At 38.8% G+C, this 16,363-nt stretch overlaps 1 protein-coding gene across 1 annotated transcript in view; it reads left to right on the top strand.

The window, feature by feature from the left end:
- LOC134161812 (complement C4-like) overlaps nt 1-16,363 on the top strand; it is a 41,879-nt gene that overhangs the window by 3,325 nt on the left and 22,191 nt on the right. The window contains exons 5-18 of the mRNA XM_062614984.1: nt 47-132; nt 1,716-1,798; nt 2,934-3,021; nt 6,318-6,423; nt 6,608-6,731; nt 7,552-7,667; nt 8,417-8,584; nt 9,332-9,529; nt 11,832-12,023; nt 13,058-13,207; nt 13,618-13,744; nt 14,117-14,188; nt 15,096-15,299; nt 16,223-16,334. Of these exons, the coding sequence (XP_062470968.1) occupies nt 47-132; nt 1,716-1,798; nt 2,934-3,021; nt 6,318-6,423; nt 6,608-6,731; nt 7,552-7,667; nt 8,417-8,584; nt 9,332-9,529; nt 11,832-12,023; nt 13,058-13,207; nt 13,618-13,744; nt 14,117-14,188; nt 15,096-15,299; nt 16,223-16,334 (1,826 nt within the window). The remainder of the gene's footprint in view (nt 1-46; nt 133-1,715; nt 1,799-2,933; nt 3,022-6,317; nt 6,424-6,607; nt 6,732-7,551; nt 7,668-8,416; nt 8,585-9,331; nt 9,530-11,831; nt 12,024-13,057; nt 13,208-13,617; nt 13,745-14,116; nt 14,189-15,095; nt 15,300-16,222; nt 16,335-16,363) is intronic.

Raw genomic sequence — 16,363 nt, 5'->3', positions numbered from 1 at the left:
TTTGACACCTGGTGTATAATTTTGTTTGTTTTTTCTCTCTCAACAGAATTCAAAAGGAATGGTGGTTAAAAAGTCAGACCAGAAAATAAAAGCAGTGTTCACTGAAAACTTTGAAATACCTGACATTGCTGAGTACGTTACTGCTGTGCCTTGAGCATTGAAACAGCTCACATGTCAAAATGTCTCTTGCAGCAGAACTATCTTCAAGATAAAAACAAGTCTTGTCTTTCACTTCCCCTCTTTCTGCTATGCTCCTGTTTTCCTCTCTTCTTTTTCTGTACTGTCTGCTTTACCATTTCTTCAGAACAGGAGGTGCACTAAAGAAGACAGTTGTGCTCTGATTACACCTGGGAAGTACCATGGCACACTGGCAGCATGAGACAGCAGTTAACCGAGCATGGTTGCTCTGGTGCCTACTGTCAAGCAGGGGTCTATACCTAAGTGTGTTACCCCACACTCCCTTCTCTGACATGGGAGAGACTTTGGAGAGACCTTAGAGCAGCCTTCTGGTACCTAAAGGGGGTCTACAAGAAGTCTGGAGAAGGACTTTTTACAAGGGCATATAGGGATTGGACAAGCAGGAATGGCTTTAAAAAGGAAGAAGGTAGATTTAGATGAGATATTAGGAAGAAATTCTTCACTGTGAAGGTGGTGAGACACTGGCACAGGTTGCCACTGAGATCCCTGGCAGTGTTCAAGGTCAGGTTTGAATGGGGCTTTGAGCAACCAGGTCTAGTGGAAGGTGTTCCTGCCTGGGGAAGGGGGGCTGGAGTTTCCACTAGAGTATGTTTAAAGTCTTTTCTAACCCAAACCATATTATGATTCTATGATTCTATGATATTTAGGTTGTGATTCATCTGAGCTGCTTTAGATGTCTGTGTCAGGATGAGCTGAACCACATCTCATCACCGTCTGTTTCTCTCCATTGTCTGTCAAGGAGCCCAAGGGGATCTATGCAGATTAGAGACCTCACAGTATAATGTCTAAAGTGAGGAGGACTCATCCCACTTCCTGTTAGCAGGATCAAACCACCCAGATTCATTCCTCTTATCTGTTGAAGTACTTAACATTTTTAACTGCTGATTTGTTTGAGTTACCTTTCAAAATTGATTTTCTCTCGCCATGGAGCAGGGATTGAACCTATGGTTAGTATCTTTTTACCTTTAAGCACCTCATCTTATAGAGATGAGTCCAGAATTTAATGTTAATATGCTGCAATTAGTAACATTTCTCTTGGTAAGGAACAATTTAGTAAACTGCTTACCTATCTGCTCAACCATATTGACTACACTAAGTAGAGCACTTCTGTAAGGGCTATGTTTACAAAGTGTAATTAATTACCTCTGATTTCAAACAGTCAAGCTTTTACTTAATATTCAGTGTGTTCTTGCATGTTAGATTGATTCTGACATCACAGCTATAGGAAATATATGGTGAATTACCTATTTCTTGGGACTTTTCAAAGGCAGTGCATGCTACATGTGGCTTGCAATTATCTTATCTTGCAGTTCCTCATGAAGTCTTTTTGAGTGTTTCCTAGGACATTTGGAAATATGTTTCTGGCTCCTAGCAAAGAGAAATCCATTAATAAATTAGTTTGGGATGAGATCAAGGCAAGGAAAACATCAGCATTTAGTGAGAATTTAAATATATTAGCATCATAAAAATATCTAAAGAATCCTAATCAACTTTTTTCTGCTGAATCTGATCTTCAGGCCTGGAACTTGGAAAATCAAAGCCTGGTTTCATGAATATGAAATGTCTAATGTTTCTGCTGAATTTGAAGTTAAAATTTATGGTAAGAGAATATGTAATTTGTGCTATAAATACATGAAGTCATCTCTATGTGCTAAAAGATATATTATAATGATTAAACCTGGCAGTAATTAGGTACTAGGAACAAAATTCATAGTGTTTCAGTGCCTCATTGCTCTCTCTGATGCACAAAAGAACTCTGGCTTTGTGCGCCTTCCACTTACAGTTCAAAAAAACCTTTATTTTTATACAAATTAATTAACAAACATTTTCATAAGATATCCTTTTTTGGAAGGGTTCTATTCCAGAAAAAAAAAAAAATGGAAATGAGCTCCATTTTAAAATCATTGCAATTCTGACCAAAGTTTTCAGTGAAGACTAGAATAAAAAAGAAAGCTGCCTATTTTCTCTCAGTAGAATTCAGTTTCGAAGTTGCTTAGAGTTGTACCTATACTGAGAGAAGATTTTTTAAAGTAAGGGCATTGCAAAAGAAGTAAAAATGTAGGAATTTAACAATTTGGGGTAAGAAATGGCTTGATTTATTTGCACTATAATTTAGAGTGGGGTTGTTTGTTTTATTTTTTCTTAAAGATGAAAGAAATTCTCAGGATTATATTAAAATCTCAGTTTAATAAAACTGGGCTTGCCTTAGCTAGTGGGTATAACATTATAGTGGAGGCTACAGCATCCTCTGTAAAACCTAAATCCAGGAGCAAATTTCTCTAGTTATATTTACAGTAGTAGATAGTTAGGCTTTATAGGAACAAATTGCAGAGTGAAATAGCTGATGCTGAGAACTTCATTCACACTCATTCCATTTCAGGGTGGGTTTACCTCAGACTGCTTCTGGTTCAGGACATTTAATGCCCATTTGTTAGCAGTTAAAGCTTATCTTCTGGCTTGGTTTTATTGTAAATGAAATTTTTAATTGATTTTTTTTCATTATAAATGAAAATGTAAATCATTTTTGTGTGCGTGAAAACTGCTGTACTATGTGAAGTAAAGCAGTATAAGGGAAGATGATCGGATTTGCTTCAGAAGTGCATTGCTGAGTCAAACTAAAACATCCTCTCAGCACTGCTGCATCTTCTCAGAGGGTGTTACCATATGCCAGGAGTTTAAGATAAGTTTGAAACTTGCATGGCCTGACATTTTATCTTCTTTTTTCTTCCATGTAGAGCTTCCATCTTTTGAAGTCAAACTCATCCCACTTCAGCCATACTACCACATCTGGAATGACAGCTTTGTGTTTGATATCGAGGCAGAGTACGTGTGCTCATGGCAAGGCTGTTTTACAAGGCAGAGAAGTAGATAATGAGCTTTGCAGCTTCCTCCTTTTTCTCTTCATTAACAATTAATCAGCTTCTGGCTTTACTTGAATCTGACTTTAATCCTATATACTCTGTGTTTCCACTACTAACTTGAGATATTCGTGTGAAATACTATCTGGGCCCAAGTGGAGGTGATGAAAATGAAGCAAGATTTTCTGAATACTTTAGTTTGATAGTAAAAAGGTGACTAGGATCCTGCTCTCTGTTGCTAGATAAGGTTCCAGACAAAACAATAACCTGCCTTTCTTTACACTTTATGCTTTAAACATTTAGAAACATTCTAAAGCTTCAGATGTTGCTATTCAATGTAGTTCAAGTAGAAATGGAGATCAAATTCTCTCAAAGCCCAGTGAAGTTTGTAAGTAATAAGCTAGTGCTTATTTGAGAGTAACGATTTTGTGCTGAGGTGTTTCCAGGTGAATAAACACAGTTGATCAGAGGACTTTCCATGACCATCACTACAGACACATGCAGTACTGCAGAGCAGTGCAACACTGATCTGGATGAGACATGGCTACAGAGCTCAGCCCTCAAACTGGCCAGATTATGAGGCAGGGCTCCATGGAGACTAAATTACACTTGATCTTATATCAAATTAGAAAGTTAGAATGGCCTAAGACATCTATTAATGTAGAAAGTCAGACAATGAAAATTTAACTCATCAAAATATTTTGAGTACTTCGGAAGAATGAGACTGAACCTTGATTGGATAAGTATTTTGTGCTGTGTGGCTCAGGTATTTTCGATCTCGTACTGGCAGATCTAGATTTGCTGTGTGATCTAACAGTGGCTCATCAACTTACATCAAGCCTTCTTGACTATTTAATGTTCAAGTTTCTTAGGAGTGGAAATACTAATGATTGCCTCCTAGGAGAAAGTTCTTTCTTTCTTTACCTCTCAGCTGTACACCAAAATGGCCAGAAATATCTTGCCCACCTTACACATTAAGAAGATGGAGAGAGAAATAATCTAGAAAATGATTAGATTTAGGTTAGACATTAAAAATAAGTTCTTTACTGTGAGGGTGGTGAGGCACTGACACAGGTTGCCCAAAGAAGCTGTGGCTGCCCCATCCCTGGCAGTGTTCAAGGCCAGGTTGGACGGGGCTTTGAGCAACCTGGTCTAGTGGAAGGTGTCCCTGTCCATGGCAGGGGTGCTGGAAACAGGTGGTCTTTAAGGTCGCTTCCAACCCAAACCATCCTATGATTCTATGCTCTTTTGAGATACAATTTCTTAGATGTTTTCCTTCTATGCAAAATTACTCTCATACATTATGAACTTTGCTTGGATTTGAAGGTAATACCGGAAAAGGTATTTGAGTAACCTAGGCAGTAAATTAGACAGTTCCAGGGAAAGTTCTTGAGCCCTGAGTTTGGCTGCTGATGGCTTGGCTGGTGCGTGGCACAGGCTCAGCCTCAACTATACAGCTCTCCCCAGAGAATTCCTGGAAACATTCTGGGAGGAAGCACAGACCAAGAGACACCCCAGGTCTGAACGTGGCCACCCTGCTGTGGAAGACAAGGCATTTAGTAGAGCAGGCATAGTCTGTGCTGTGCTAACCAGCTGCACAGCACTGCACTCAATTTAATTGACTTGGTCCAAACAGGGTGCAGTGGCTAAATGTACTACATTGACCCTGTCACTGTAACTAAGTGGAAGACTGATCCTCCAGCCCTCAAGTTCTATTGAGTTTTATTTCTAGTCTAATTTCATCCTAGGCCTCTTGGTCTTCTGCCTGCTGTCCTTGAGCTCTTTGCCTTGACTGTGCTGGTCCTTCCTTTGCCCAGCACACATTCAGAGTGCTGGCAGAACCCTGTATTCACCTCCTTTTGCTTGGCTGAACAAACTCAACTCTTTTAATCTCCTTTTGAGCACCTTCACTTCTTTTTTTGGTTCTATTGAATAATAACTAGCTTTACCCATGATTACTTGATATTGTGATATAAAGTGGTATCAGGTAACTGGGTTTAATATTTTAATCCTTTCTAGGGTTTCCTCTGTATGTTATTGCAGCACTCACTTTTGAGTTTATGGACTGTGCAACTCCTTCATGTATATTTCACTACTCATTAACATTGTAATTACTTAGTAGGAAAAACTGGAATTGAATAACTGGATAATGTTCTTTTGTCTATTGGACAAGGTCTTAGTGATACTACACCAGCCTGCCTGCCTTTCATCAAAATCAGCATATGGAATTCATGATAATTGAATTTATTTTTCTGAACTGGGCATGCATTAAATGAACACTTATTTGGTATATTGACTGTTGTTTCCCATAGTTATTAGTTCTGGCATTTTAAGCAGTCTTCCTAAGAACTGTCTCTCAGTTAGTTTCATTGGTATAGATCAGTGCTGCTGATCAGGTCAATTTGAAGGAGCCTTTGTTTAAGCAAAAATAAGTCATTACAGAACTGACATGAAGCAGTATTTCCACAAGTAAAAGACAACACCATGGTTGTGACAGGTCTCATGTAGCACATTACATGCTGTGCTGCGGGAGGATGCCATCTGCCAGGGTTTTGTTGAGTAAGGAGCCTGCCAGGTGCAACAACGTGCCCTATCCACTGTCTCCATGACCTATATGGAGAGTTCAGAGGTTTTCTGGACAGAGGTTCCTATGCTATACTGCATAAATCCATAGGAGAGACATGTAGCAGATGGTGTTGGCCTAATGTAGGTATTAAAATATCAGCAGGTAGTATCTGTCTCTTAAGGTCTTCAGAGCTACCAAATACTTTATGTAGGTCCCTGAGATGATTCTCTGGTCCCTTATTTTAAATGGTCTGTTCATGAGGTGTCTTATACAAAGGAATTAGCTGTTCATCCAATCTAAATACACTGGATACCTCTCTTGCTTCCTGTGAACGGGATGAGTTGTGTGAGACCTCACTATGCAACTAAAGTTCTAGTTAATTTGTAAAAGAAAAAACAAAAACAGAAAAACCAAAACAAAACAAACTACTCTGGTGTAAACTCTGTCAGACAAGGCCTCCACATGTGACTCTGCCAATAGGATTTACTCTATATATTTCTCTGCACACAGAGCAGTAAAAGTCTTGATGTTTGAATTATCAGTAAGTGGGACTAATTTTTGTTTCCAAGTTATTAGTTACAGATGGCATGCCTACAGATATCCCAGTTTTGTTTCAGCATAAAATAATTAGTCTGATTTATGCTTGCTTTTTGTTAATGTAATGATTCATCTCCTTACTTTTCTTCCTTCCAAAGACACACTTACGGGAAAGGTATTCAAGGTGTTGCATATGTGCGATTTGGCATAATGGATGAAAATGAGAGAAAAGTCTTTCTTCCAGGCCTGGAGCAACAGCTATCAGTAAGTACTGGAGTTCAGTGGAACTATTCTGATTGTGGTGACCTGAATACTTTCAGAAATTATCAAAACATAGGTCCCTATAATACTGTAGTCATGCTATAAGCAACAGTTTTTTCATTCTAATGGCAACAAACCAGTAGAGGATTGTCACTTTTTTTTTTTTTTTCCTCCACTTTTATTTCAGATTCAAAATGGAAAAGGAAGAGTTACTTTAAATACTTCACTTTTGGAAGAGAAATTAGAGAAGAGTATTTTCATTCTGGAAGGACTTCATCTATATGTTGCTGTTACCACCGTAGAAACTGCAAGTGAGTACACTATGCTTTAGCTGATACAGTTTGGAAAATTTACCTTGATTTTTCTCTGGTATAACCCTTTGTGTGTCAAATCTTGTCCACTGTACCAATCTTCACTGCAAAGCTTGCTCATACTGCCGTGCACACAGTCTTTTTCATCTGACCCCCTTCTTTGGACAAACATAACCTTGTGTGGGATTCACTTATCTGAACACAAATGTCCAGTGCTACTTTAAATGTCCTATGTAATCTTATGTGGTATTCCACTGCTGCTACAGCAGTGCTCAGGTCTACCGTAAGTACTCTCCTGTACGGTCTGTCCCATGTTAAGCATCCCTGTGAGGATATCTAAGGTACCCTAGTCCATCTGAAGTGATACCAGACACCTGTATGAGCACAGATAAATTGCTCCCCTTGAGATCTTCTTTGAGCACCTCAGCCTCATCTATTCCTTCCATACAAAGAAAGTTATTAGTTGAGCTTGGTATCTTTGCTTGCTTTCTACCTCAGCTAGCTGAGCTATCAGTCTAAAGGTAAGGAATATGTACTACACCTACTGTGCAATGCAGATGATCTAGCCCTTGTGAGTCCTACTTGTCCTTTTATACCTTCCCACAGTTTTATCAGACCGTGATACTTGATATATGCACAAGCACAGTCAACTCCCAATAACTTTGTCTTGATGTTCATCCAAGACATGAGCAGGGAGCATACCTATCAAGAAGTTCTTCAGTAGCAATTAATCTTGAAAACAGAAATGATGGATGCTATGGTAATATGTGATCACATAGTTACTGCTCTCATAACAACACATACTGTTTGATATTAACAGGTGGTGAGATGAGGGAAGAGGAACTCAGCAATGTGAAGTTTGTGAAATCTCCTTATGCTGTTGATCTGTCTAACACCAAAAAGTATTTTGTGCCCGGAGCCTCCTTCTCTGTTGTGGTATGTAGTATCAAGCCGACTCTGTTTGCCTCCATAGCAAGGGATTTATATCTGCCCTGTTTATGAAATCCTTATCTGATCCTGTGGGAGCTCTGTAGAACAGAGACCGTTAGGAATAGGTCCAACACAGAGCTACTGTTTGTGTGCCTGGTTTGTCTCATTTCTGCATGCACAGATCCTAAGCAGGGAAACTGAAGCCAGAAAATGGTGGTTTTCTGTTCTGGAAGTCATCTGCGCAGTGCTGTACAACAAGGCGTCATAAAATGTGGAGCAGTCTCTTCCTCACTTCCATATCAGAAGATTAAAGTAACAGTGTATCAAATTAATCCCATATCAAATTCAAATTTTGAAAACTAAAACAGGGTATTGTCTTTTTAAAAAAAAATTTAAGTTTTTTAGTTTTCAAACTTCAGACCTTCAAGTTTTTCTACAAAGTTTTCTGCAGAGACTTAAAGCTAGAAATTTACCTTATTATAAGGTGGAGAAAATACAAATATCTCTGGGATCAGCTGAGATCTAATAGATGCTAAGTGAAAATCTGGGCAGTTGTTAAGTTGTGTTCCAAGATTTTTACCATTAGCTCGAGTCCAGACTGAGTCAGTTGCTACCCATTCTCCCAAATTCCAAATTTTCCACACCAACGTGTTTCGTATTTTCCCAGTTTATAAAAGCAACTGATTTTGGTTTGTGGGAAGTTTTTAAACCCAGGCATTTCATTGAAGTAACAGAAAAACATTTTTTTCCAATAGGCATCTGTCACTTCAGTTGATGGCTCTCCTGCTGCCTCTCTACCTGTCACTGCTACTGTTACCTTGCCTGGACATGCCTCAATGAAGAAGACTGCACTTTCTAATGAAGAGGGTCTAATCCCCTTTAAATTTAACATCCCTGGAGATGCTCAGATGCTTGAAATAATGGTAAAGAAAACCCAAACATCTAGGTTTAAAAATATGCCACTGAGAATACCTCATAAAACAATCATTAATGACTGCGAAGATGATCTATTTTCATTAAATTAGCACAGAGAGTGGAACATGATTTCTTACACTATCTATCTGCACAGCTTTGTCCAGATTGTGTAAGATAGGTTAGAGAGACCAGGGGCCTGAAGAATGTCTCACTGAAGTGGACACTCTTGTACATCAGATCTTTGGGAGTGCATGCATTGATGGTAGTGGTGGAGGGTAGGGGGTTTCTGGTTCAGGTATGTATTTTCCTGGCATGAAGGATGGAAATGGGACTGCAAGAAGTATTGCCATGAGAAGTGACAGAAAATTATAAGAAGGTGAAGGAAAAGTCCTGAGCAATGCAGACAGTAGGCTACATTTGAGTACATTTGAGAGAGTTCTACTATGTGCACAATATAAAAATAGACAAATGATGTTTAAGTACAAAATCACTTTGTGATTTTGAGCCATTTGTTCTCATTCAGAAGGAGCAAAGGCTGAAAAATATCTAGTGCAAATACAGAAGGAGACAAAAAAGGGTAAAAGAATAAAATAATCAAAACCCTGTTGTTTGATGCCAGGTTCTGCTAATGAGTTCTCAGCAGTGATTCATCTCATTTCCCAGCTGTTTCTGAATAACCTGACAAGATTTGAATGAAGGGTGACACTACACTGTCTCCTGAAGGACACTTACTCTGCCTTTTTCTTCCCTGACAGGTAAAGGCTGAAGAGGGAAAAGAAAAATTAGAATCACCAGAAACCAGTATCAGAGCTGAAAGATACCAGTCTGTTTCCCTGAACTACCTCAGCATCAGTATCCTGCATACCGTTATGGCACCTGGAGATACTTTACATATCACCTTGAATGATATTCGTCAGCCTGGCAGTGGAAGCATTGACTATTTCTATTATATGGTAAACAGAATAGTATCACATCAGCAATTTCTTTTAGAAACTATGCAACATAGAACATCTACCTACTTACTAGTACATGGGAAATCAGGGGGGATCCATCAAAGGACAACAGAGATCAGAGTATCCCAGCACAACCTGATCTACCAAGTCAGGATGGGGGAACTGAGCTTGTTCAGTTTGATGAAGAGGCTAAGTGAGTTAATAGCAGCCTAAAATTACTTGAAAAGGAATTACAAACATAAAGGAGAAAAACCTTCCTAGGTGGTGCCATGCAATATAACAAGGGACAAAGGCTACAAATTATGGCCTGGAAGGTTCATTTTTAAAAATCTTGTAGTGATGAACCTGGTACTGGTAAAGGTTCCCCAGAGAGTTTAGAGAACTGTCGTCCTCAGAAGGACTCAACACTCAGCTAGAGAAAACGGCATCTGACCTAATCTTATGTTGGTGATGGCTTATCTTACAGCAGGCAGGTGAACTAGAGAGCTCCATCAGGCCCTCCCAGAAACTGTTTTTATGATTCTGTATTTTTTTATGTCTGCATATATTTTGGACATGTAATACACAAATCTTTGTAATTTTTCCTTCTGAAGAAAGACACATAACTGTAAATTTTAGCCTGTAGTTTCTAAAACAGTCTAGAACAAATAGGTCCATATAGGGTAATTTTTGTATGCATAATTACGTGAATATTTTTGAAAGATACTAAATTGACAGCTTGGAAGCCGAAATCCTAGAGGGATAACTTCTATATCTACGGCAATTTGATTTCTCTTAATCCAGATCTCATTATTTCCTGCTCCTTCCAATCTGTATTCTTTCTTCATAATAAGACAGCGTTAGATATCATTTAGTGGTCTGATTCACATAAATACTTTTTTTCAGCTATTACAGAACTCCCACCTTGTTGTGGGTAGATCATACATATACAAAGATTCTGTCCCTGCAATTAGAAAACCTAGTTGTATTCTAGGGGACCTTGACTATCTCAGAAAATGCCTTTTATAGTTTATTTGATGAATAACACATAATTCTTATCTTACCATTGCTCTGTATTACCTGCACCTGATCTTAGTTAACAGGTAGGTCAGTGTTATCTCCAACAGGTAATGTCGTGAAGGACCCATGAAGGCACTGGCTGTTATGGCCCTAAATAGCATCCTGAAATTAGATCTGAAAACTGGTTCTATAGATGAAAAAGTGAGGAAACAATCCTGCTCAGCCGGGACAAATAATGCAAAGTATTTATTTTGCTGAAGGAGACAAATGAATACATTCCAGGAGTGAATTTGTTAAACATCAAATGTGTTTAATCCCCTTCTATCTTCTTTGTCTTAATTTTCCTTGGCAGCTTAAATTTCCCAGGATGATAAGCACCACAGGCACCAATTCCCATTTATTTTTAATAGGACTCTCTATATAGGAATAGTTGTATACCTAGAGTTAAATTTAGGTTTGGGGGTTTATTTTCATTGGATGACTTAGCACAGGGCTGGAATTGCTGCTGCTGGGCTCTGGGAAGGCTCAGTGCTAGGCAGACAAGGTGTGTGGAAGGCGTGGTGCGAGACAGTGTTACAGCTCTCTCCCAGACTTTGATCATCTACATGAAGGCAGTGAGGGTTTAAGACCAGGCTGCAGCATGTCTTTTTTCTTTCTCAAGGCCATTTGTTGTGTGTTTAGGAAAGCTTTGTGTATTTTGTTCAGGGCGGAGCGCTATCAGTAGTGCCACTGTGTCTGTTTTCTACTCCTCTGACCAGCCATGAATATAATTACTATAAAACGGGGAGAAAGGAATTAAATAATGAGAGATGGGCTGAAATCAGTTGTAGGCCAGTCTATAGTACTTTGTCCTGAATAATACTTTCGGGTGAAACCTCCTAGTCCAATCATTCCACACCATCTGAAAGATTCAATACTGATCACAGATTAAACAAAGCTGATACCCTCTTGGGGGTGATGACCTGTTATTGTAGAAGGCAAAAATAAGAATGTCATCTAGGGCCCCCTGTTCGAGCTGTAAGACTGAGTGAGGGGGACAGATTTGTGTTCAAACCTGGGCCTCATGATCAGTGCAGCAGAGGCTTTATCACACTTCCTGTGTTAGAAGTACGGTGTGCTGGTCTCCTCCAGGCTATTGGTGTGCAGGTTGGGAATTAAAACAATTAAATGTCACTGGAAGAAAATAAATTTTAAACAGAAATAGTCTTGGAAAATTCTATATATGTATAGAAAGTTATGCAACATGATGCCCCATTTACTGTGTATTCGCTATATTTGATTTCTGTTTGTTTATGCCCTGCAGGTTGTGACAAAGGGACAAGTTGAGCTTTTGGGAAGGGTCTCCTCTTCAAGCAAAATAATAAACCTTAAAATCACCGAGAAGATGGTGCCCGCCTTTCGCTTTTTAGCTTACTACTTCATTGCAAATGAGGGCCATCAAGAGATTGTTGCCGACTCTGTATGGGTGGATGTTATGGATGTCTGTGAAGGAAAGGTACTTTCAAAGCAAGTAGATTTTGTTACTGTATTCCAAAATAAAAACAAAAACATGGGGTATCAGCAGAGCAAGTGCAGGACTGGAGTAAAAAAGTGAAAGACATTTAATTTTTACCGAAAAAGGGAATCCTGAGAATTCTGGCTAGAAGATACAGCTGCGAGTAAAGCACGTAAAAGAAATATAGTTCTCATTAGAAAATGAAGTGTGAACAAAATAGGAGCCCCTTTAAGCCTTTCTTTCACCTTCCTCCTTTTCCTTATGTTGGTATCATAACGGAAAATGAAAAAAAAAAAAAAGGAAGACACAGCAATCATTCCCAATATCATGAAACACAACTGCCAAAAAGTGTCAGCTCTCTAAAATTATGTTTTTCCAAAACAAAAAGTTGTTTTGGGTGAAAGAATGTGATACTACATTTGGAAAAAAAAAGTTTTCAACAAAAATTATCCATCTCTAACATACAAGCCAATTCTTCATTTGTAAAATGACAAAACACAGTTATGTTCAAGTTAGCATTTCCATTAATAATTCCCTATTTATTCATAATCACCATGGCTTCTTCCTCCTAAACCATAGAAGTATCTACATCAGATATGAACCAGATCTGAATGCAGTCATGTTGAAAAATTCAAGTGTGAGATAGAAAGGAGGTGCTACTATTACCTGGTTTAAACCAGCTAATTTTGTATGTTAATTAGTCTTTTGCTGCATTTCATGGTGATTTTATTTCCACTGGAAAATAATAAAATTATGAAGGCCCTAGTTCAGCAAACCCTTTACACATCTTTAATTCCCATTGGTGTTTAAGTGTCATTGAAAGGCAGCATCCATTATCCTGCCCAGAGACATCTTTTAACCTCCTGCCATTGTCCTCCAGTAGGAGATACCTGCATCTACATCTTTAAAAAAACAGGATCCTAGACAGAAACATCACAAAACAGGAACATCCCTGTTGACAGTATTCCTAGCCCAAAGAGTCTTCACTTTTTATTAACAAATGTGATATTTTTGTTTCAATCTTTTCTATTTAGATTAAAGTGCAAACAGAACAAGAGATGTATGAACCAACAGAAAAAGTCAATTTGAAAATTGAAACAGACCATGCAGGAGCAGTTGCCCTAGCTGTGGTTGATAAAGCAGTTTTTATTCTGAACAAGAAAAATAAGCTTACAGCTAAAAAAGTAAGATACCTGTAAGAAGAAATATCATATCTACTAGTCAAGCAAAAATTTCCATGACTAATGAGAGAATCAAAAATGTAATTAATGGCTATCAATTGCTAAATCACAGCTTTAGTAAACCTGAAAATGGTTTTGGTTTTGCAATTTAAAATCTATTTAAGATTAATGATATATTTAAGATAGGGATTTACATGCTACAGCAGACAAGCTTTTATATTAAAAAGGTACTACTTGGAAGCACTGCCAACCTAAAATATCTCTCAGCTTTAACCTCAGTTTCCAATCACAGCTTGTACCACAGTTTGTCTTGCTTCTGCATGTCAATGACTACAAGAATTTTTCTAATGTATATAAAAATAGCCAAAACTTATCAAGCATATACAGTCCACCTATGCTATTTTATTTGGCAGGTATTTAATGCTATGAATTCGTATGATCTTGGATGCTCTGCAGGTGGTGGTGCAGATAGTGCTCAAGTTTTTACTGATGTTGGTCTGGCTTTTTTATCAGATACAATTCAATCCAAAATTCGGGAAGGTAAGTGCAACCTGCCCTTTATTTTAGATGTTTGTACAAGATCACTATAGATCTGGGGAGACCAATTGCTTAAATACCAGAAACATTTCATCCTGATATTGCAAAATCTTCTTTGACTGTGGATTTTTTCTATTTCTGTTCTTCCACTGAGTTCTGGCAGCTCAGTTAGCCCAGATCACTGCTGCTGGTCCTTTAGTACGCATCATAGCTGGGGCAGGCAGCAATTGTCTAGGGCTGTAAGGTAATCCATCAAAATATGGGTCTTCTATGAATGAGGTTAAGTCCCAGGACTGGTCTTCCATGAATGAACTGAATGATCAGGCTATTACTGCCGTAATATCATGACCAAGCTCTTCTGTTTTGCTTTCCCAGGCTATAAATGCCTCCAGGTTACCAAAAGGCAGAAGAGATCTCTGGATTTTCAGAAGAAAATGTCAGGACTTGGTATGTCTGCTCACCTGGGTGGCCTGAAAGGCTTAGCAGGGGGAGTCAAAAAGGGTCTGGCTGGGATCTAGGGAGCAAGAAGTGATGGAATAGTAAAGGATACCAAGATATGGTCCCACTTCTTGCATTAAGTGACAAAACCTAGCACAAGTGTGCATACTGTGTTGTGAGACCCAATGCATCATTTATCAAAATAATTGAAAAAACAAAAAAAAAACCACAAAAAACTAACCCAAAGAGTGGCCCAGCTGCAGAAGGAAACCAATTCATCAGTTTATAATCCTAAATATGAAGTACCTCTACTAGATAACATGTCATGGAGTCAGTCACGGTTTCAAAGCTTTTCAAAATTGTTTGTGTGGCCAAAAAAAGTTTTATAGATCATATTTCTTTTCTTTATATTCTGCTTTGAAGTTGTGCTGGTTTTGGTACTTTGTGCTCCAATTAAGAGAAGAGCTAGTATAGTATTTGGTATAAAAACCAAAATAAATAAAAAATAAAAAATCAAACAAACCCCAGAAAGCCCATGTACACAAATCTGTATTTCCTTGCCAGGAGACAGGAAGACTTAAAGCTGGAATCTCTCATACTTCTGAAATTGGTCTCTTTGTTCAAGGAGAACACTGTCATAGTTATTTCTATCAAGTTATCTAATTCCAGTCTGCCAAGGAAGCATTTATAATTTACAGTCTAAATTTGAAGAGAAAGCTTAGAATAGAATATCTAGGAAGCCATAGGACCCATGCTTCCCTCCTGTGTTTGCGGACAGGTTTTAGAACAGAGAGCAGGTCCCCAGCTGAAGGTGGTCTGTTGCAGTAACTAACTGCAAAGAATGACAGGAATGAGCATGATGAGCGCCTTTACACTACTTCTACAGCACTAATTCTGGGCTTTAATTATATTGCAGCCAGAAAGTATCAAAACACTGATCTACAAAAATGCTGTCAAGATGGAATGAAATTAAATCCTATGGGGTTTTCTTGTGTGAAAAGGCTAACAAAAGTGTCTGGCTCCCCTGAATGCAGAAGAGCCTTCCAGGACTGCTGTGAGAAGGCCACAGCCCTCAGAAAGAAAGAAAAGTGGACTAGGCCCAGAGTGGGCTTGGCACGACGTAAGGAACTCTGGAATGCAACTGTCTACAGAAAAATGCCTTTCTCTTGGTGGCAATGGAGGTTAAGGGGCATTTAATGCTGGGGGCAGAGGAGAAAGTTTTCACATCAGTATTTCAGTGCTTCTATTGCATTTTCACAACTGTGCACTGTGAGGGTAAGAGTGGGATTAATAACTTCTTGGGGTGAGAAAAGGCAGGAATCATCTAGTCAGCGGAACAGCTTTATGGAGGAGGTCTTGGCCCCTCAAGCACACCAGGAGGCTGCAAATAGAGGAGCAGAGAAGAGGGTTGTTGTCTGTGCTCAGGGCTCTGAGTGATCTCAGATTCATAACTATTTTATTAGACATACTATTGTTATAACAACCCAGTACCTCTCAAACACTACCTCGTGAGAAGGGGCCGTTTTAGCCAGGCACAATTTTGCCTTCCTTCCTTTCTTCTCCCCAGAGTTCCCCTGATCACACAGGGATCATGTCATAAAAAAAAAAAAAAAAAAGCAAAACCAAAAGCCAACCAACAAACAAACAAATTGTGTTGCCAATGACCCCATTCCAAGTGTAATTTCTGCTACCATTTTTCTCAGAGCTTCCCTTTCATGCTCTGTCTGTCATGAATATGGGATAGAGGGAAAATCTTTGCTACACACTGCTAAAGGGGAATGTTTTGTTGTTTGGTAGTGGATAACCACTGAACTTGGAAAGTAGAATTAGCCTTTTGTTCAATGACAAGCTTTAGTCATTTTTTCTCTTTTTTAAGAGAAGATGAAACCCAGATGAAGTCTTTTCATTCAGAGTATTTTTCATGTTGCTTTCTCTTTGACAAAGTGACAGTTCTTACCCTGCAAGGGTAAGGGTAAGGTTTGCAAGGCAAGGTGGGTTCAGCAGCCAAAGACTTCAAACAGAAGCCCCGCTCTTGTGTTACAGACTATGATGACCAAGAAGAAGAGTTTTACGAAACCTCTCCCAACTTGCGCAGTTATTTTCCTGAGAGCTGGTGGTGGAATATTGAAGAAGTGAAAAACCCTGGAAATCATAGGTACTGTATTACATAACCAGGTGAATATG

The sequence above is a fragment of the Pezoporus occidentalis genome, unplaced genomic scaffold, assembly GCF_034315485.1.
Source record: "Pezoporus occidentalis ecotype Australia unplaced genomic scaffold, CSIRO_AGI_Poc_V1 ctg18, whole genome shotgun sequence".
NCBI lineage: Eukaryota > Metazoa > Chordata > Aves > Psittaciformes > Psittacidae > Pezoporus > Pezoporus occidentalis.
This window is presented reverse-complemented; position numbering and strand designations above follow the sequence as displayed.